The sequence below is a fragment of the Cyprinodon tularosa genome, unplaced genomic scaffold (genome assembly GCF_016077235.1).
Source record: "Cyprinodon tularosa strain WSP-4 unplaced genomic scaffold, ASM1607723v1 ctg79, whole genome shotgun sequence".
Lineage (NCBI taxonomy): Eukaryota > Metazoa > Chordata > Actinopteri > Cyprinodontiformes > Cyprinodontidae > Cyprinodon > Cyprinodon tularosa.
The window spans coordinates 2500801-2524173 of record NW_024039551.1 but is presented as its reverse complement, the minus strand read 5'-3'; the positions used below and the strand labels follow the sequence as shown (position 1 = coordinate 2524173).

The 23373-nt window shown below is 40.1% G+C and overlaps 1 protein-coding gene across 5 annotated transcripts in view; it reads right to left on the bottom strand.

The window, feature by feature from the left end:
- fam13a (family with sequence similarity 13 member A) overlaps positions 1 to 23373 on the bottom strand; it is a 70563-nt gene that overhangs the window by 11212 nt on the left and 35978 nt on the right. For 4 of the 5 annotated variants that reach the window (XM_038271071.1, XM_038271074.1, XM_038271073.1 and 1 more), the window contains exons 8-12: positions 19776 to 19817; positions 19429 to 19620; positions 16593 to 16797; positions 11286 to 11344; positions 10948 to 10990 (exon numbers count right to left, since the gene is read on the bottom strand). In XM_038271071.1, coding sequence (XP_038126999.1) covers positions 10948 to 10990; positions 11286 to 11344; positions 16593 to 16797; positions 19429 to 19620; positions 19776 to 19817 — 541 coding nt within the window. The remainder of the gene's footprint in view (positions 1 to 10947; positions 10991 to 11285; positions 11345 to 16592; positions 16798 to 19428; positions 19621 to 19775; positions 19818 to 23373) is intronic. The other variant, XM_038271072.1, reaches the window with a different exon arrangement.

Here is a 23373-nt window from a genome sequence, read left to right as displayed (position 1 = left end):
CGGCTCAAATAACCACCCGTTACAACCAAGGTGGGCAGAAGAGCATCTCTGAACGCACAGAACGTCGAACTTTGAGGCAGATGGGCTACAGCAGCAGAAGACCACACCGGGTGTCACTCCTTTCAGCTTAGAACAGGAAACTGAGGCTACAATTTGCACAAGCTCATCGAAATTGGACAATAGAAGATTGGAAAAACGTTGCCTGGTCTGATGAGTCTCGATTTCTGCTGCGACATTCGGATGGTAGGGTCAGAATTTGGCGTCTACAACATGAAAGCATGGATCCATCCTGCCTTGTATCAATGTTTCATGCTGGTGGTGTGGTGTCATGGTGTGGGGAATATATTCTTGGCACTCTTTGGGCCCCTTGGTACCAATTGAGCATCGTTGCAATGCCACAGCCTACCTGAGTATTGTTGCTGACCATGTCCATCCCTTTATGACCCCAATGTACCCAACTTCTGATGGCTACTTTCAGCAGGATAATGCACCATGTCATAAAGCTGGAATCATCTCAGACCGGTTTCTTGAACATGTCAATGAGTTCACTGTACTCAAATGGCCTCCACAGTCACCAGATCTCAATCCAATAGAGCATCTTTGGGATGTGGTGGAACGGGAGATTCGCATCATGGATGTGCAGCCGACAAATCTGCGGCAACTGTGTGATGCCATCATGTCAATATGGACCAAACCCCCTGAGGAATGCTTCCAGCACCTTGTTGAATCTATGCCACGAAGTATTGAGGCAGTTCTGAAGGCAAAAGGGGGTCCAACCCATTACTAGCATGGGGTACCTAATAAAGTGGCCGGTGAGTGTATATATATATATATATATATATATATATATATATATATATATATATATATATATATATATATATATATATCATGTTCTTACTCCCATTGGTTCCTTAAGCCTCCGGTGAACCTTTAATTGGATTATTTTATAGCAGGAGTTTTCCTATTAAATGACTCAATGATGAAACGCCCTGCCAGTTCAAAATGGTCATAAAAACCCTAAAATAGTCCCTCAGTTAGTTTTCAGAGGTGAGGTTCTGTAAACGGTTTGATGTCGTTATGATCCACTGCACTAAATAATATTAATTTTTTCCTCTTTGTTTTTTGGTAAACAATATAGAAAAAAACCAAAGTGTTGCGATTATATGGCTTCTAACGAAGTTACTCCCATGGCAAGGTGGGGACGTTTGGGGTTCGGTGAGAAAAACTTCCATGAGCAATTATTTATCTGTACAAATATATTAATATCAAAATAAATGGACTTTCCTCTGTGTTTCTGCTCCTATATAGATCAGTTAATGTTTACATCTTCAAATGTGACTGGAAGGTGCGGTTTGATTATATGGCAATACAGCATGCCATACTTGCTTGACCCAGGAGCGGCGCGCCTCCGTGGGGTTGTTTGTTTCTGCAGGGAGGGGCGGAGGGACGCTGAGGAGGAGGAGGATGGAGGAGGGGCGAGGAAGGGAGAACACAGAGAATGTGAGCAGTCACACGTAGGCTGCCTGGATGGCTCCTCTTTTCCCTCCAGAACCTTTCTGCTGTACCAGCTCATATCTTTCATGTTATCCACATTTTAGAGAAAATCCTTTGGAATCTGCTCATTTGATTCCATTTCTTTCCCATTCCATTCCCAGTTTGGAGTCTGGGAATGACCGAGAAACAGAAGCATTCAGACTTGGTGCCATAGATGTTTTCCAGTAAAGGATGCATATTAAGCCATGGGCGTAGGTTTGCATAGGGACCATAGGGACATGTCCCTACCAAAATTTTGAACCGACCTAATTGTCCCTACCAATAATTGGATGTGAGCAACATGTTTATAATTTACAGCAGTAGTTGTTGCAGCAGTGGCTTCTTTTCCTCTCGCAGCTCCTCTGCCTGGTCTCTCCTGTCCCTTTCATGTAGCAGCGCATGGAACTGTGCTGCGCTGTTTAACTCTACTCTCATTGGTTGTTCTGCCTTAAGTTCCGCCTTCTCTCTCTCTGATTGGCTGTTTTCTAGTCCGCGTGTGCTTGGAGCACAACATTGAAAATATATTCACACTAGAATGCTGCGGGGTTACTACAATAAATATTAGGCTACAAAACTAGTCCCAATTAAAAAATTGATACAGAGAGAGAATAGTAGGTAAAAATATAAGAGTGGGGTTTAACTCTGCACAATTCTATATCTTCAAAAGAAAATACTGTATTTACCTTCTCTCTTAGTCGTTCAAATGAAACCGTTTTCAAAGTGGAAAACAGTCCTAATTCCACATTCATCAGAGCCGGTGATACTTCAAACATTGATAAACAGCATCTAATGAGTGTAGAGCTTATAACATTTTTATTAATGGAGCAAAATGTTGCTTTTCTCTTTTAACAATGAATTCCTCTTATCAGTACGGATGCTCACATCGAGCATAAAAAAGGGCATGCATATTGCATAGCACCAATGACACCAGACTAATAGTGTCCCTACCAAAGTTCAAATCAAACCTACGCCCTTGTATTAAGCACACCCTGCTTGTGGTCATAAAGTCACCCAAATGTTGCAGGTCTCCCATCCTAGTCCAGAGCTGTAGTGGCAGAGCAGCCTGATAGGATAAGCTGCAGTATGAGGCTCCAGGCCTGAACTTCTCACAGCTCCTCAGCTGCCACACAGGAAGTAAGTGTGATGTGATTCAGAGCGCGTACGAAGTGGCGTGCAGATTCTGTGTGAACGTGCAGAATGTGACTGACTAACTGTACAAATGTCCTCTGCATAGAGCTGGCGTTCCAGAACCCTCCCTTCCTCGCTTCTGTCACAGGACAAACTGCTCTGACTGTCTGTCATCAGTTTAGCCTTTGAATATTGCTGCTCATCCTGTTCCAGGGGCAATTAAAGACCAAGTCACCCCCCAGCATGGCACAAAAACCCGCCGCCACGAGCATCCCAACATCTGCATGAGAGCTGCAGAAGAAAACAACTTGCAGTGCACTGATGTGGGTTGAAAGAGCCCGGCCCACGGTCCACACCCCCCATCCATCACATCTGGCTGCTTTAATGTTCCAGAAGCTTCCTTAGTCTTTGCTCTGATCTTGTGAGCTGCTGAGTACTGCAGAGAGCTAATGTTTGGGTTTTAGCTCCAAAGCTGAATTAAAGGCACCCCTCCTCTGGGACCATCATGCAGATTTGTGGCGTTTCTCTGGTTCTCTGTTGTTATTCTGCTCACAGTTTTCTACTGTTGTCTGATAAACAAAAACTTCTCGGTTTAAGAAGAGTCTTTTAATCAGAGTCACGCAGAGCTGCTCAAGCTTTGATATTTAGCTTCGATAAAAGCCTGACTTTGTTAAACATGTCGTCAGATGCATAAAGGACACCTTTGTTTGAACAGCCCCTCATGGTCAGACAGAAGCTTTGTTCCTGTCTGACCTGCATGGTGAGAAAAACAGTTCTTCACAGGTGCACTCTCTCCAACAACTAAAGGTGTTTGTTTCCAGGTACTTAGAGATTCACTTCCATACAGAAAGCCCATTTTCTTACCTTCAGCTACCACGGTATACATGTCAGATTAAATAGTACTGCTTATACTTCAGCAATGGTACCAACTTATTACTTTATTGTTTGTCTAATACTATATCCATTGTTTGTGCCTTTCTTTTCACATCTCTTTGCAGGTGATGAAGCACACTAACCATGTTTTAACGTTATCTCCCTTTTATCCTCTCTTTCTTTAATCTTTTCTCCTTTTTTCTGTTTTTCTTTCCTGTTCTACTTACATTAAAGTGTCCATATAGTCTGTAATACTCCCTGCATGATGAATAATAAAGCATGTATAAATCAAGCGGAACACTATGGCGACTACTCAACTTGTGTTAGTAAAATCTGTTGGGCTCTTTTTTGGCATCAAGACAATTATTCTTATTGCCACATTGCCAGACAGGACACTGTAAAAAAAAAAAAAAAAACAGTTCTGTTCATCCGGGGATACCTGGGGGCCAATATGAGAAACACTTCTTCCCACTTTTTTAACGTTTATGCCAACAGCATAACTTCTTTGAAACAATTTTCCAAGCTCATTTGGTTTTAAACTTTTGGTTATAAGACGAACTGGATGGAAGAAAGTTCTTCTGGTGGGATTTAGTGAATCTTTATTATTTGAAAACAATAATAAAAAGAATCTAAATCTGCTTACTTCCTCTTTCTAGCTATTGAGGATATGACTGATAAGGATTTTTTTTCTACCTTTAATTAGGCATTTGTGATCAAATCAGTCTAGCTGTTAAAGATTCTCCTTATAAATTTACACTCTAAGGTTAACTGATTGGATTATATGTTTGTGCATTTTGATGTATTTAAGCCTTTAACAGGAGAACAATCTAATGTTTTTTTTGATGGGATTAAAGAAGGAAGTAATCACAGAAAACACACCTGATGATGTTGATGAAAAGAGCAGCAGTCAAACTACAGGGAGCTTTATGTGTTCATAATGGCATGTTGATTGCTTTTAAATCCAGGCTGCCATCTTCAAGTTGCACTGTTTTTTTCTTTTATATTAAAAGCTATTTTCATTGTTTAAATAACATTTTTGCTATTAACATTTTGTTACTCCAATTACTCCTGAACAGCATAGAATTTCAGGACGTGATATAAGAAGAAATCACTGTTTGAAAGTTAATTTGTAAGTCAGAGTTTATAACTTTGACTTCCTGCAAGGTTAAATGAAAAAGTGTAAATTCCACATAAATAACTTATTCTTCTCCTGAAGATCCAAACATCCTTCTGAAATCCAATGTAGACAAATATAACACTAATTATCTTGATGCGTATCTAAACCTTAGAGGAAGTCACAGAAAGAGCAACATGAGCAGATAAACGACCAGTGGAATCTCTCAGTGCAATTATAACCCATTTAAACAGCTTATTTCTTTAAAACATAAAGTTTCTCCAATGAAAACAGAATAAATTGCTCCCCATAAACTCAAACACCTACAACCTAGCCAAATCATGCATTATGCACCAAAATATTTATGTGGCTATTGATGAATATTTTGGTATGAACAGAAAACTGTGTTTCCATCCTAGAACATCGTTCTGCTCATGTTGTTAAAGCCATCAGTTTTTAAAATCACCATCTAAGGTTTTGCTATAGATCAGCATAAAACAAAACCATTCACCAACACCTGCTCTCTGCACTAAAACATTTCTATGAAAATTGCTGAAACTTTGTTGTTGTACAGAGTTGGGTTGCATAGAAAGGCTCGGCGTGGCTGAAACAACACAAGGAAAATCAGCTGCATGTGGAGCAAACAGGAACAGTAAATCCAGGGTTTAATCATCCTGCTGAGGACATTGCAGAGATTCTCACGTAAACTATACAGTTATCTGCTGTCCTGATATGGAAGATTCAGACAACCTATAATTACTTCCTGAGGTGTAGAGTTACAAGTTCTAGAGCAGTGGTTCCCACCCTGAATTCTTCATGCGTTTTAACAATAATCTGTGTCTCAGCTGATGGCTTCCAGCATCCTCAGTGTCACTGGGCTCTAGAAAGGCTGGCTGATCTCTGAGTCAGGAAGTAGGGACACATGGAACGCCGGGATTACGAGGGTCTGGTTTACAGACACACATGCATGGATTTCCAGTGTCCAGTGAACTGATTTCTGTCTGTAAACATGTCTGGAGGATATCTTAGGCATGGATCAGGAACTAAAGGAGCGCCGACCATCTCACTTCCTAAAAGCTGCAGTTTTAAAGCTATGAACTGAGCTGCTGACTGAGTGCCAACCGTAAACATATCCAGCCTGAGGGGGATCTGTCAGTCTGTGAGGAGCAAAATTGCAGATTTTAATATTAAATAAATCTTTTCATTTCAAAACAAAAATAAAAATAATTTCTTTTCACTTTTTTTTGTTTCTTATTTTCATTCTTTTTCTAAGGTTCCACCTCCCTGGTTGGGTTGATGGTTTTAAACCTTAGAGCTTAACTTAAACAGCAGGGAGCAGATCGACCGGTTCCCCTCCTGCACTTAAAGCACCGCTCAAACATTTTCCCTTTTGCTCTGGATGAATAAAGTTTATGCAATCAGCTGGTTTTCCTTATAAACGTTGAACCAATTAGACTGCATCGCTTCTATTTTAGTGACGTGTTGTGAACTGGTGCTATTGAAATAAACTGAATTGAATCGAACGAAGCTTCAAAGCAGCCTGTTGTTTTATGACAGTGTGCAGATTATCTCATTTTTTCTTTTTATACTTAAATGTTTCAATACTTGAAATGTTTCTGGAGTAGCTCTTTGTATTTAGTTTAGGGTTTTGTTAGTCTTATTTGCTCCCTAAATGTTTTTTCTGTCCTCCTCCAGACTTGTATGGTTTTATGTTTCCGTTTGTTGAGCGTTGCATGTTATACATTGCCTTCATCTCATTTACATCTAACTAGATTTTAATTAAGGGCAATAAGATGTTTAAATGTGTTGTAGAGCAGATTATCATACAATGATCCTACACACCTTTTACACTTTTATGGCCAAATGCTTCCAGAAAACCTTTTTCTTTCCTTACAGAAATGCATGAAGATAAAAGCTATTGACTGACGGCTGACTTGTACTTGATCACTTTATCCTATTTGCCTCAGGACTATTGAATCAATCCGCTGATAATGAACAGAAAAGTGCTGCTCTGAGCTTTCCGTGGGATCAGTGACGCAGACACAAACTGGTTCAATGATGCTCTAGAGGGAGCTGCTGTGGATTAACATGAGCGCAGATGTTACAGATCCCATCACCCGCCCTCACAGAAGCTACTGTCAGTTTGAGCCTATCCTTCCCACCACCTGGATCCTCGCGCTGATGTAACCGTGGCTTGGGAGGGCGGACACATGGTGGTATTCTGTGTGTGTCAATGTGTCTGTGTTTGTTACTGTTTCTGCTTCAGAGGGAGAGCAAAGTATCCCATTTCACCATTTAAATGAAGACCGTTTGTCCTAAATTCAGGATATTTTGCAGGCTAGGTTCATGTTAGAGTGAGGGATGCACTGATAACGGTTCAGTTGGGATTATTTCCAGGGTTAGGGCATAGAAGGGTTAAAATCAATGGGAGCCAACACATGGTCCTCACTAAATATAGCAAGATGAGAATGGGTGTGTGTGATGTATTAGACAATGATTAAGCTGCAGGGTTCAACATGCATGCTCTACAAACAGAAATGTGGTCAAAAGAGTAATTTTGCTGAAATGGCAGAAAGGCTGAGGACAGCAGTTACTGATACATGTAACCCGACACACTGTCATATATCCTACATACACAGAGCAGCCATTCTGCATATAGTGTATTGGAGATGGAAAGAAATAACAGACAGAGTTTCAATTGTTTACTAGTGGAAAATCCTGAATAGTGCGGCATGAGCGTGTATTTATTGTTAAACCCCTAAATAAAACACAGGGGCACCACATGACAATAAATGTTACCTAATTATTTCAGAGTATCCATCCATCCATCCATCCATCCATCCATCCATCCATCCATCCATCCATCCATCCATCCATCCATCCATCCATCCATCCATCCATCCATCCATCCATCCATCCATCCATCCATCCATCCATCCATCCATCCATCCATCCATCCATCCATCCATCCATTTTCCCAGACAGAGCCACATGTGGAGCTAATTTACCATTTGCTTTTCTAATGTAGAAAGCATTTCTAGAGCAGTGCTTTTATTTTCCTTCTCTATGTCTGGTTCTGTCTCATTGATCCCTGGTCTGTCTTAGAAGAATTCTGCTCACACTGAGCCTGGTTCTGCTGGAGGTTTCTTCCTGTTAAAAGGGAGTTTTTCTCTCCACTGTCGCTACAAGCATGCTTAGTGTGAGGGATTGCTGAAAAGTAAATGAGTCGATGCAATCAGCTGGTTTTCCTTAGAAACTTTGAACCTTTAATCTAACTGGATGATCTGATTGATCTGGATCTATAAAGAACTCTATATTTGTGACGTTTTATTTTAACACCACTCTGTCCAAGACGTCAGATGCCACTGAAGCTTCCTTAGATCTGCATTCTAAATTAGTTTAACTTCAGACATTATTACCACAGACCTAAAGGGACCTTGTAATTTATCAGCATGGCCAACTAGCGGCCACACTTGTTAGTTTAATAGGATTTTAAATAACTCAATTAGCAAAAAACAAAGTCTTTAAAAATGGAAAGAAATAATCTGCTGTTCTCAATCTCCAAAATCCTGAGTGAATTCATGATTTGTGGACATTGTTGGAGGCATCCTCATGACTCTGCTAAGTTGTGCATGTGTGCTGTCTGGGAAAAAGGCAGCTATCACTTCCCACTATCAGCTTTCTGGCATTGCAGGTACATCGTGTTTGTGTTGAGCTGTATCAGTTTACTGAGACCTGCTGCTGAAACAAATACACACCGAGTCCCAACAGCTGTTTGTGTGTTTAAAGATCAAAAACTGTTTATGCCAAAAGTTTGAAACAGGAGTCTGAGGAACCCAAATATCAATAAGATCAGTCTGACACAATCATTGAAGCTAAAGTTTTCACGCACATTAATCCATACATTTCCAAATAATCTTACAAACCTCTGACCCAGAGGCTGTTATTTTCAAGGAAAGTGAACAAAGTAGTGACCTCAGTAAATTGTATAATGTTTACCATACAAGATATGGTCATTTAAAATATACTGCATGTCACACTATTGAAAACTGGGCATTTATGAGCAGCTGGCAGAGGCCTGCAGGATCCCTACGTCAGAGAGTCCAGATGGAACCATGTGGGTAGTAATGTCGAGCTATTGCCTGACCTGAGGACCGTTTCACAAAGCAGGTTTAACAAACAACTAAACTCTGGGTTGATCTATTCTGAGGTTGGAAACTTTATTGTTGGTTTCACAGCAGATTCTGTGAGTTTGTTTTATCAACTCTGAGTAGGTTACTCAGTCGAGCTTAATGAAAAGCCATCATCACTGGAACCCTGATTCAACAAGTCACCATGACAACAGGCAGCAGGAAGTGCCAATTTCACACCAGAGGAAATTGAGATATAAATATTTGAGAATTTGTTTAAAATACAGAGCAAAAGCTGCAAAAGAAAGTGAGATGGAGTTGGAGGAGATTGCAGCTGGAGTAAATGCGAATATGGCAGGCCGTTTTGACATTTATTAAAAACACTATACTCTCTGTTGTTCCATTTTTACATTACTAAAATAGGATTCTTCCTGGTCAGTTCCTATTCAGAACTGTAATAATAGATTTCCTAAATTATATATTTGCAGCTGAAACAAAATTTCAGAAAGTAAAAAGCTAAATTGTACTAGTAAGTATTAAGTTTTAATTAATGTTTATATATTTCAGGTGTCTGTTTTCACATTTTTCAGATTGACTTAATGTCTTGATATCTAAAATACATTTCTTCCTAATCAAAACGATGCAAATTATGACCAGTAACAATAGTAAAGTAGAAATCTGAAGTTAATTTCTAGAAATCCAGAATGTTTATTTTATATTTAAAGAATGTATGTTTTGTTTGCAGTTTTCATTTGGACAAAGAAAAAATGTATTTCAAATATCAGAAATACATATTTAGACAATCTAATAAATATCACAACAGAATGTTGTAAAAAACTGTTACATTACAGGTAAAACTAGTTTACTGGTTGAATAGTAGTGGATCAGTGGATCTCTGTAAGGTCCATCACCTGGTAGCAGGTGAAGATAAAACATTGTTCTAACTGGTAGGACCTGTGCCTCATCTCATGGGGTTCCTCCTCATGTTGATCCTGTCTTCCATTACACAGTAAATACTAAGTGGCTGTCTGACTATGATGCTGTTATCACACATCGATGTTCTCTCACTGATATCCAGTTCTGTTAAATTCCTGTTTAAGAAGTTTGTGTAATGCTGCTAATGTGAGGACGGATAAGTTCTGGAAGTCTGTGATGGATTGTGAGATGAAACGGTAGCGCTCATTAAGATAACTTTCTAAATATAAAAGGACATCTATATGCGGTCTGAGAACCATCAACCTATAAATGTTTAATTCTTAGTGAATTAATGCCGCTCATTCTTTAATTGGATCCTCGTTTAAAGGGCATGCTGTTTGTATTTTTAATACAGAATGTTTCTAACAGATCTAGTGACAGATTTTATTTTCATCGATGCACAAAACTACGACAGAACACTGCTCACTGTATCAGGAAAATAAAACAACGTATTGGCCTAAAGGAGCCAGAGGAGACCCTGAGTTTATGGAGGAAAACCTGCTGCTGATCAGGTTAGCTCTGGGGAAAATGTTACTATGGTAACAGACACAGTGCTTGAGGAAACTCTCTTTATGAGACGGAAAACTCAGTTTCCCTGATTTCAGGTTTAGAAAATAGAAAGATTTCAGTAACCTGCTTTGCGAAACGGATCTCTGCCACTAAAATCCACCTTAGAAAAACAAGTTTCTGAAGGATTAAAATGGAGAGGGTATCGTATTGTCTCCTCAGGTCAACCTACATCTGGCATCACAAAACATCAACTTTTATTTTGTTTTTATCCTTCAAATGCAAAAAGAAAGAATGACTGTGGAAGCTACAGTGTACAAAACAAAGGAACCTTTGATAACCAGCCATAAACATCCTAATTAGAAACTCACCGCTTCAGCATTTTCTCATATGGTGAATCCTGGGATCACTCCACACACAACCTCACAGAAAGACGCCATGTCTAGCTGATGTTTTGAAGTGCTTTATATATAAGGTTGAATTGGAATTGGGGCTTTATGTAGTTTGCCAGTCTAATTGGACTTCTTACTGTTTGTGAACATACTTCTCTGACTTATTTATTCCTTTCTGGTACCAGTAAATGTATGGTCCGGTTTTACCTGTGCTTTGCAAATAAGTCTCTATTTCTATCTACAGTTTGACCAGACAAGAAAGGCAAATCAAGTAAGGCGCAGATGAACCTACCTGTGAGGTGGATCCTGGCTCCTCTTTTCTTAAAATCTCATTCCTGCAAAGGGGAAACAGGAATTAATTTCAGCAAAAGCTAATCCTCTGGATGTGCACTGTTACCTAAAAACCTCAGGAAACCTCAGGCAGTAAATACTCCCACACGTGGAGGCCTATCTTAATTCTTATCAGGGGAAGATAATAAATCTTATCAGGTAGAGCGTGTTGTAAGACAAAATGAGCAAGCAAAAAAAACCAAAACAAAACTGTTGCCATTCTTAGCAGGTGGCTTATCAATGAAAAACTTGAGTAACAGGTTGAACAAACTGTGTACATCAGTTGTGATGTGAGTTTACCCTTTATGAAGTGGGTCCATGTGGTTCTCTCCAGGTCTTTCACCAACGCATTCGTTAAACTGCAAAAACACACATAGTCATTTCTCTAAAGATTTAAACAGCAAACGCAAAAAGGAAGCTAATGGCAAAATGAAACCAAGATTAGCATTTAATATCAATTATTTCCATCTTCTGAGCCACCCTCTGTTTTTTTTTCTTTTTAATGTTTGCTAACCAGTAGGAAGAAACAGTTTTCTCTCATTGGTTCAATCTTTTTAGTTGCCCCTGACTTAAAATGTTTCTATCTGCCAGATGTAGTGTTGAAAAAAAACAAACAAAAAAAAAAAACTACAAGGAACCAATTGTCACACTGGTTTTCTTACATAATTATAAATGAGGACCATCCAGGGTTTTGAACAGCTGCCCAATTAAATCCCATAATAATTTATCTTTATCTAAAATGGACCTCACTTATATAAACAAATTATCAGTTTTAAATTCAGATCAAAATGCTGTTATAAAGTGGCTTGTATACATCTAAAGGTCACGTATCAATGTTTAGGCTCATGTGAGTTGGTGTAAAAGAAAATTGTCAGCTGCTGACTTTTTACCTAAATTATTACATTTTAACATAGTGATCAAAATACAAAAATAAGAAAAATAAAATATTTTTTTTAATACATAGGCCAAGTTAGCCTAAAGGTTATCTAACCTTAAGGCTAACTTGGCATGGTTAAGGTGACCAGGGGATTAAATCGGGGGACATTTCCAGCTGGGAGATAATGAAAGTATACATTATCGAGGAGCTACGAGCTAACAGAAAATATGCAGATTTATAAAGTTGAGTCTCGCCCTAATATTTCTTAGTTCATTGATCCATTTCTCTTTTAGTTTCTCTCATTGACTCCTTTATTTATCTATGAGAAACTTTTTATAAAGTTCCCATAAAGTACCCCAGGTACACTGCCTGGTACTCTGGACTGTTGTTTGACCGCTGGCTCAGAACAAAAGCCAGAGACCTCCCCGCTACCCGAAGGCACAGGGATGCAACCCTCTCGTTCACCATGTTGAACTCCAACGAGCTCGGCTGAGACAAGCAGACCCATCCCAATCCTCAGCCTCTCCCAATCACCACCAGATGGGGAGTTGGATATGCTGGACGAGGAGGAAACCAAACAAGTCCAGGGGAGTAGTGAGGGTCTGCTGGAACATCTGGGGTAGCCCTCGTTCAGGGATGTATTCAACTCCCAACTCCAAGATAACTTCTATCAGATTCAGGGTAGAGGCGGGGGACATGGAGTTAGGGGACCATAATCTCTGGCTCTACTGATGATGTGGCTGCATGTAGCTCTGGCTCCATGGTCTGTGCTACCTGTTGTGGCATCAACCCCCAAACCTGGTGGTGTATGCTATCAGTAAGGAGGGCCATCAATCTGAACAAAAAAAACGACTGATCAAGCCAGGTTAGCTTGTGGGGCTCCCGAAGCAGAAGGCAGGTAACGTGAGGTTAAGTGTGCCACAGCCTGGGAAATACCATGGAGAAAGGCTATTGGTCCACCATAAAAAGATTCTGGCAAACCATCCCGCGCTGCTGCACGCTATAATCACAATAAATATATATAAGCATTTATAAGTGCTGAATAAAACTATGATGTGGGGGATTGGGAGTTGTTGTTGGAGGGGACCAAAGACCCATTTGTTGTTTTAACCATTCGAGTCTGACCCAAAAGAGGTCAGTCAATCCTGTTGCTGCATTAGGATTTAAGGTTGGAAATATAGCTGTAATGAAAGCAGGAGATGCCGACCCACACAGGTGAATCAAAATGAACATGGTAGCGCAGGGGCATGTCAACAAAGCGAAAGGGGTCTGGATGCAGACCTGCACTGTCAGGACCCAGACCTGCACTGTCAGGACCCTTTGTTACAAACCTGTACAATGCAGTTTTCTGCACTGTCCAGACTGGAACTTTATTCCTGATCATTTATCTGAAGCATTCAGCAATAGCGTGGAGCAGGTGTGTGCTGCCAGATTTTATTAGAAGAAAAAAAGACGTTTTTTGCGAGGTGAGTGCTCACTTAAGTGTGCCTTTTCCCTACTTTTCTCCACTTAAAGACTAAGAAAACTGTGTCTTATCATAATTTTTGGGTTATTTAATGTAACTTTCGCTGGAACTTCGACAAAAGTTAAACGCTGCATATCATGCTGTGAAATCTGCTTTTTCGACGATAAAGAAATTTCCAAGAAAATAAAATAGACATTTGAAATGTTTTTTTGTGTTTACTGTTTTCTCCGGTATCGTGGGAAAAAAACAAACAGAAGTTATTGGCTATTTTAACCATGTATCTAGGTATCTAGGTCCCTGATTAATTAAATATAGAACTAAACATGCACATTACAAATTATTATTCTGGCTGTAAGGAGAGCATCACACCAGCTAATGCAGATCCTTGTCAGCCTAGAACCTGTAATGCTATCATATATCATCAGTGCTGTTATGTAACTGGCATGCAGGGGGAGAAATAACTATGTGACCTGACTATCACTTTACTCCTGTTCCCTGTATATGAGGTTCAAAAGATCATCAAGTCCAAACATCATGCAGTTTGGCCTTGCAACAGGGGATGATTTTGACTTGTATAGTAGACCTGATTTCCACAAGACACATTCATGTAGGACCAGTTCAAGTCAAGATGGTAAACATTAAAGTCAGCACACGCTTGTTGGAATGACAGATTAACATTAGATCAGGTTGAAAAACATTATAACCTTTTCGACCTTGTGATGTGCAGTCAGCAGAACAGAATTGGGAACAGAATTGGGAAATAAGCTGAATGATAATGAATAAAAAAATGAAAAATAAAATGAAAAAGTTGAATTGCAACACTATGACTGCATCTGTGTGCTTCTCTTCTTTCTAGTAATCTGGACAAATGCATTTGTCCTCCAAAACACTGACAGCCCAGGGTGCAGACTAGGAAACAGAGTCGTAGTTTAACACACAACAAGAGGACTGTGTGGGCATAAATGACGCAACTCCCTCTAGGTCTTTAAATTTTAATATGCCCAGAGGTTCTGGGCGAGGAGGAGGAGTAGCAATAATATTTCAGTCTGACTTTTTGATTAGTTAAAGGTCAGTTAATAATTACAACTATTTTGAATGTTTAACCTTTAGTTTCCCTCATCCAAATTGCAAAGCAACAAAACCTCTTCTTTTTGTAACTTTGTATCGTCCACCAGGTCATTACTCTGAATTTTTAGATGAGTTTTCAGAGTTCCTTTCTGATATAGTGTTGAATACTGACAGGATCATCATAGTGGGGGATTCAACATCCATGCTGACACTGAAGGTGATAGCTTAAATGTAGCATTTAATGCTATCTTTGACTCAATAAGTATTGTTCAAAATGTGAATAGTCCCACACATTCTTATCTTCATACTTTGGATCCTGTGTTGACATATGGATTAGAATGTGAAGAAATAACAGTATTTTCTCACAACCCTTAAATCAGGGGTCTTCAACCTTTTTCAGGCCAAGGACCCCCAAACTGATGGAGAGATGGAGCGGGGACCCCCTTATTATATATATTCTATGAAATAGTGTTCTATCAAACTGGTTCTATATCACTCTATTACAGATGGAGTAATGTAACTAAAGTAATCCCTCCCTGGGATTATGAAAGTATTTCTGATTCCTGGTTGATGGGACAGGTGTTGTGACTGAAACGGTGCCCAGCTTGAAAGAGCTCCTGTGTGTCGCTGAATGTGTGCATTGATGACTGAAAGACATCTTCTGCCTCCATTTATCTGTTTACTACAGTGTGTTGAATTCATGTTAATGTGGATTTAAAGACATTTCAATTAGTGAAAAAAAGCGTAGGGGGGAATATAAAAAAAAAACTAATCAACCAAAGCTTTTGCGACCCCCATGCAGTACCTCCGTGGACCCCCTGTTGAAGATCTCTGCCTTAAATATTCAGTTCCAACTCTATCACTGAACGATACTGCAGAGGGCAACCATTCAATTTATCTTCCTTCACAGATTGATGATTTTGTTGATGGCGTTACTAGTTCCCAGCGTACTGCCTTAGACAATGTAGCCCCTTTGAAAAAGGCTGGGTCCTTGGTTTAATGCAGAGCTGCACATTTTGAAGCTAAATGCTAGGAAACTGAAGAGAAAATGGTGATCTACATGCCCAGATGACCAGTTTGCAGCTGTACAAAATTATCCTTCTTAAGCAAGAGCTCATCAAAGTACTGAAATTGCTCTGGTGAGAGTCAGATTCCTACATTCTCCCACATTATAAACTTGTCTGTGCTAATGGGTCGGATGGCACGGCAAAATAATTTTTACAAAGAAAACAAATATTGAAGCTTGACAACATGAGAATGTCAAAAGGTGATCTAAAGTAAAATATAATTTGGACTTTAGGCTCTAAATACCCAAATGTATGTTTGATTATATGAAAAACCTTGTTCATCGCCATACAAACTGTAAAGCATGGTGGTGGCAACATCATGTTTTATGCAATTTTTCTCAGCAAGAACAGGATTTTTTTTTATGTAGAATGAAGGCATAGCATTGGTACTAGCAGTTAGTGATAGCATAAACATCTAGGGTTCTGGTAGAAAGCTAAAGATGGAGAGAAGATCCAATATTTCCACATGACAATGACCCAAATCACTCAAGAACTTTCTAGTTATCTGGTTGCCATGCCTCGAGTCTGAAGCTCTGTGGGGGGATCTGAAGAGCACTGAAATGTCTTGGGTGTCTGACCTTCTTGAAAGCTTCCACATATTGGCTTAAGGATGTGTACCCTGATGGGACCATTTTAGGTTAGCCTTTTTTTGTTTTTTTTCTTAGAAAAACATAATTACTCCAAAATTAATACATTTTTCAAACATGAATTGTAGACACGACACTGAAATGAGCTCGGATCATTTCCGTTTGTGATCCTGTTTGAGTGGATAATGGCCAATTAAGCACATATGGTTCTCTACACGTGAACTAATTGAGGGGGAAAATGAACAATTAGTACAATCTGGTGGATGTTACAAGCTTGTTCAAAAACCATTAGACGCTAAAGCTTCCTGGAATTTACCAGCTTGTCTCTAATGATGATTCCTGTTAGCAGAATCTGTCATTGGCAGTGCAGAAAAAAAGGATGACTAGACGAAAGTAAAACTTCATTATTCCTGGTACATTAGTGGAGAGCATCAGTCACTATTGGAGCTGTTAGGATAGGACACAACTATTTTTGCCACATTAAAATGAGAAAGGTGTCTTTATAGGTGCCACACAGACTTTAGGAAGGAAGACATCACTCACTATGTGGCTGGTCTGGTTCTCCCGTTGCACAAGAGTTGGGCAATGTTTGGACTTCCTGCGTTTTGGTTTGATCCGCTCGGCACAACCACTCTGGCCTCCCTCTGGTTCCACGTCGCTGCCTGGGTCCTTCCCAGCGCTCCCTGAACTGCTGCCACCACTGGACGGGATGTTTTCCTTGTTAGTGTAGGCCTGGGTGGATGCAGCTCTGCTCAGATGAGAAAAGAAAAGATTCACGACTTTAGACATCTGCCGTCCATCTGACTCCTTCCTGGTGTTTTTATCAGCTCCATGTCAGATGAAAAACAAACACCAAGGTCATGCTGGTGGCTTACTTATATCATCTCAGGCAGATAATGTGCTGTTTAGCTATGTACTAAATCTATTTACAGTATATTACCTATCTGTGCTTTTAATGACACTCTGCTTCCCAGAGACTCTTCTCTAATCCACTGTCAGTGATCTCTCAGGCTCCACCAGATCTTCTTGGACAAGGATTAGTTTCTTACTGGTGTTTTGACTGGTGTTTATCTTTGGCTACAGGAGATCAGTTTTGTTCAAAAACAGAGCTGCTCTGACAAAAAGATCTAAGGTATTGGACAAGTTCACCTAACTGTTAAAAACCAAAGTTCTGATTCTAGAAAATAAGGATTTCATTTTGGGATGGATTTATGTATATTGCATTGTGCTTTTATCTTTATAGTGTGATTTTCTTCTGATTAATGTTATATTTGGTGTGTTTTTAGTTGTTGTGGGGCAGAAGCTTTAAAAGTTCTTGCAAATAAAAAAGGATACAAAAAAAATTCTTAAAAAGATGCCTGATCTTACTGTTCAACAAAAATAAAATGCCTGAATATTTTTATTCAGGCATTTTTTGTTTGAAAACCTTAAAAACACTTAAATCCCTTAGGGCCGGATTTATCAAGATCCAATTTTGCGTGCAGTAATTTGCGCTCGCAAACTGGAATTTTGCGCGAGGGGCTGAACCATGGTTTGCGGGTGATTTAACAAGAGAGATTGCGTAACTGGTGGCAGGTGCAAAACTGTTGGAGACGCCCTATTTAAATGATGGTTTTGCGCGTTTTGTGGTTTGCGGCAAAGTAGTTTGTAGTTTGTACAAACTAGTGCATTGATATATTTAAATCTTACAGTGACACCCACACCCCCTCCAAAAAAAAAAATAAATATATAATATATATATATATATATATATATATATACATATATATATATATATATATATATATATATATATATATATATATATATATATATATATATATATATATATATATATATATATATATATATATATAGCCTATATATAAAACTTTGGCAACCTTTATTCCCTAAGGTGGTATGTGGCTGAATTTCTACTTCACTGCAGTAAAAAAAAAAAAAAAAAAAGAACAGGTGTTTTGTATTGGCCTGTAGAAAAATGCACATACCAAATGGCTCACAAGAAGTGACTGTGGATGAGATAACTGCGCGTACGCATCCCAGCAGCATTGCCATGTTGCTCCACAGGCGCAGCGGGGAGGTCGGGGTTCTCTGGTAGGGCGTCAGGGCGACATGGCATTAAAAGAGATTGGGAGATCCCAGCTCTCGCTGCAACCGTACGCTGGAATGACCCAGATGCAAAAAAGTGCAATGTTGCAAGGAGTTTTGTGTCACAGTGGAGGACCCACGCAATACCAGATATCACAGTGATATCTGGTATTGCGTGGGTCCTCCTTGTGGCTGGCTCCAAATCCATTCGGAGTTCCCCCAACAGCTCCAAAATGGCAATGCTGGATAAACGATATGTTTTGATGATCGTTTCCTCGTTCATTCCAAAAATATTCACACGGAGTGAAAAAATGTGTTCTCTGTGTCTCCTTGCTTTATTTCGATGTCTCCTTCTTGCGACAATAACCGCTGCCATGTGTGCGCAATTACGCATACAGACCATTTGCACCTTCTTTTGAAACGTGTTAAATATAGAGTCAGATACCGTTAGCAAAATTGCTTTCAGGTTTGATAAATCACTTTGCGAGTGCTAAATTAATATATTTACATGTTCTCCTCCCACAAGACGCACTTTTGCGTGTAAACGCCCCATATTGCATATTCATTGCAGAAAAAGTACTAAATGGATAAGAGGCGCTATTTAGCGAATTAGCGTGCGCAGTGAAATAGCTCACGTTTTTATACACGCAAACCTTTGATAGATTCGGCCCTTAGTGCATAAAAAGATGATGAAGCACCTAACACCTTTAGAGCTTTACTGTCATGGGGTTTTATTTAACAGCTGGTGGAGTTGTCCAGAGTGTTAGCGGAAGGAATCACCATGTTTGTGTCATTGACGTCATTCGGGTGTAGAGCTCCATCGTTCAGCTGAACCATGGTGGTTGGTTTTTACTTGAAGTGAGCCTTAATGTTCTCTAACAAGGTGACTGAAAGGTTTAGACTGGGTTTTTAAGGAGAAAACCTAGGTTATTTAATGCCACAGTTTCGCCAAAGGGGAGCTGGCAGAATGCTGAGTGTCCAGAAATTCAGTTAGTACCGTAGTATTAAAATGGACATGGTATACTTTTGATCTAAGAATAATAATCCAGGCCTGTGCTTGAACCACCACTTTACCCTTTAAATTTATACAAATTTTTTAGTGGCTTGGTTAAAGTCAGAATTGAAACTAATGGAGATATTGTGGAATGCCCTTAAACAGACCACTGATATTCTTAAACAACTGTCAAGATCAACATCTCTAGGAGGGTAAGAAGGTTCGCTGCTAAGAAGCAGACCTAGCACAAACAGAAGTGTCATTTCATGCTGGTACCATCTAGCAGATAGAGCGTACTGGTTTCTTTGTCTGAGTTCCTCCCCCTGCTGCTCCCTCTGCTGCCGGCGTCTCTGTCGAGCACTTGGCGTCCCCTTCAAGTTTGAAGGGCGTGGGGTCAACTCAGGAGTCTGTGATCGCTGATCGGCTAATGGGTTTACATCAAAGAGGTGTTGCTGCACTACTGAACAGATGGTCTGATCCAGGAAACTTCTGGGAGGAAGGAGAAAAAGTCCAAGAAATTATTAAGAAGAGTTATAATTCACAATCATTTAACTTTTTTTTTATGTCACGTTTTTCAATAGAAGAAAAAAAACATCCTTATATTTTATTCCTCTAATCAATTATATGAACAAAAGTTGACATACGTCACCACATCTGGTCTGCAGTGGACAGGGGAGAGGTGGTTACTGGAAAGAAAACAAGTGGAGCGAGTTAATCCTACAAAAACAAATGCTGCCCCCCCCAGGGGGTTTGGGGCCTACGTGATCCAAGCACCTAAAGGCACGAGGGATTGTTGACTCCAGCTCTGATCAGAGCTTAAGGAGATCCTGCGAGAACAAAACAGCCGGTTTCCTCTATCAAGAAAACAACAAACCGTGGCACATTTTTCAGAACACGACTGAACAGAAGCAGCAAGACGGGTAGGTCATAAACAGCAGATATTCTGAAGATGGTGAGAAATGATCTGGTTAAAAAAAGAATGTTTAAATTAAACCATTTCCCCATCCATCCATCCATCCACCCGTCCATCCATCAATTTGACCATCCATCCATCCATCCACCCGTCCATCCATCAATTTGACCATCCATCCATCCATCCATCCATCCATCCATCCATCCATCCATCCATCCATCCATCCATCCATCCATCCATCCATCCATCAATTTGACCAATCATCCATCCATCCATCCATCCATCCATCCATCCATCCATCCATCAATTTGACCAATCATCCATCCATCCATCCATCCATCCATCAATTTGACCATCCATCCATCCATCCATCCATCAATTTGACTATTCATTCATCCATCCATCAATTTGACCATCCATCCATCCATCCATCCATCCATCCATCCATCAATTTGACCATCCATCCATCCATCCATCCATCCATCAATTTGACCATCAATCTATCCGTCTGTCCATCCATCAATTTGACCATCCATCCATCCATCCATCCATCAATTTGACCATCAATCCATCCATCCATCCATCCATCCATCCATCCATCAATTTGACCATCAATCCATCCATCCATCCATCCATCCATCCATCCATCCATCCATCCATCCATCAATTTGACCATCAATCCATCCATCCATCCATCCATCCATCAATTTGACCATCAATCCATCTATCCATCCATCAATTTGACCATCAATCCATCCATCCATCCATCCATCCATCCATCAATTTGACCATCAATCCATCCATCAATTTGAACATCAATCCATCCATCAATCCATCCATCCATCCATCCATCCATCCATCCATCCATCCATCCATCCATCCATCCATCCATCAATTTGACCATCCAGCCATCCGTCAATCCATCCATCCATCCATTCATCCATCCATCCATCCATCCATCCATCCATCCATCCATTCATCCATCCGTCCCTCCGTCCGTCCATCTGTCCGTCCGTCCGCCCATCCATCTGTCTGTCATCCATCAATTTGACCATCCAGCCATCCGTCTGCCCATCCATCCGCCCATCCGTCCATCCATTCATCCATCCATCCATCCATACATCCATACATCCATCCATCCATCCATCCATCAATCCATCCATCCATCCATCCATCCATCCATCCATCAATTTGACCATCCAGCCATCCGTCTGCACATCCTTCCATCCATCCATCCACCCATCCGCCCATCCATCCATCCATCCATCCATCCATCCATCCATCCATCAATTTGACCATCCATCCATCCATCCATCCATCCATCCATCCATCAATTTGACCATTCATCCATCCATCCATCCATCAATTTCACCATCCAGCCATCCGTCTGCACATCCATCCATCCATCAATTTGACCATCCATACATCCATCCATCCATCCATCCGTCTGCCCATCCGTCCGTCCGTCAATCCATCCATCAATTTGACCATCCAGCCATCCGTCTGCACATCCGTTCGTCCATCCATCCATCCATCCATCCATCCCTCCATCCATCCATCCATCCATCCATCCATCCATCCATCCATCCATCCATCCATCCATCAATTTGACCATCCAGCCATCCGTCTGCCCATCCGTCCGTCCGTCCATCCATCGATCCATCCATCCATCCATCCATCTGTCCGTCCATCCATCCGTCCATCCGTCCGTCTGTCCGTCATCCATCAGTTTGACCATCCATCCATCTGTCTGTCTGTCTGTTCGTTACCCACCCACCCATCCATCAATCAATCTGTCCATCCATCATCCACCCATCTCTCTTGTGAAGTGGACAAGTGACTATTCATCCAGCCCAATATGTTTCTCTCTTCTTTTCTCTCTGTCTGTGTCTCTCTTTTTCTTTCTCTCTCTCTTTCTTTTCAAGAAAAATAAAAAAATGTAAACTAATTGTTTTCTAACTTGCTGATCCTCCACTCATGACAAAATCCTCCTCAAGAAACCATAAAGATTAATACTAGAATGTCTGTTACAAAAATTATTGAAAGGATTTTACACTGAATATGAAATATATTAATTAATATGACTGCTTTAACCTTTAAGCTGCTTTCTTAGAAATGCTTCTAGTACTTTCACCGTTTGCCTGTCCTAGAATACATTTACTTTAACATACAGTGATATGGAGGAAGAAGCCTCCATAAACAGTGGTGTTGACAGTGATAGCACAGCTTGGCAGACGGCCATGTCTTGAGCACCGATAACCGCAGATAATGAAGGAGTTATGGAGCCATTAAAGGTTAATCAGGTGAAGCTCTTTCATCATGACTCTGGCCTCATGAAAGTTAAGCAGTGAACCAGATCCAAAGACGGTGAAACCATGTTGCTCAGTCACCACGACAGGAACATCTGAAGTTCTGACACATCACTGACATTTGACAAATTTGTTGTTAAAAAAAAGACTCAGATGAAAAAGTTAAAGTTGTCCTGAAGCAGCAGAGGTGTCAAGTAACGAAGTACAAATACTTCGTTACTGTAATTAAGTACACTTTTTAGGTATCTATACTTTACTCCTTTACTTATTTTTCTTCCCACATCTAAACTCTACTCATTACATTTTCACACGAGTATCTGTACTTTCTATGCCTTACATTTTTAAAACAAACATTACTCATTACTCTTGGCTTTGGTTTATGTTTATAAATATTTATTTCACGTCATGTGCGCCATCCAATGCAGATCATTGGTGAAATCCACATCTAGTGAAAACTAGTGTAATTGTCATATAGTCATAAAACTCAAACACTCATTGGTTAGCTAAAGTAAATCATCAGAAGCAAGCAGGTGTTCTTCAAACTGCTAACGTGAATTGTCTATGCCATGCTACAATGTAGGATTCAGAAAAAGATGTTGAAATGTCTGAAAGGTCAGACACAGGCGAGAGCGTATCGGGAGACGGAGACCAACAAGACCATCCTTGGCCCTATCTCAAAGAATTTTTCGAAATAGTCGAAAAATTTAGCTTTTAATTCATATAGCGGCATCTGGCTGTTTTTTTTAAGGTTACTTTATACTTTAAGTAGTTTTTGGAGCGCATACTTTTTCACTTTTACTTGAGTAAAGAGGTCAAGTTGATACTTAACTTTTACCCAAGTACTATTAAACTGCAGTATCTATACTTCTACTTAAGTAACAAATGTGTGTACTTTTGACACCACTGCGAAGCAGCAGCCTTAGTTGGTAAACATTCAGTCCAAAACCTTTAAAACAGCCCCACCCATATGGTCACGGGTCAGAACAACAAAAGCTTGGCTTAATGGATCGCTAACACTGA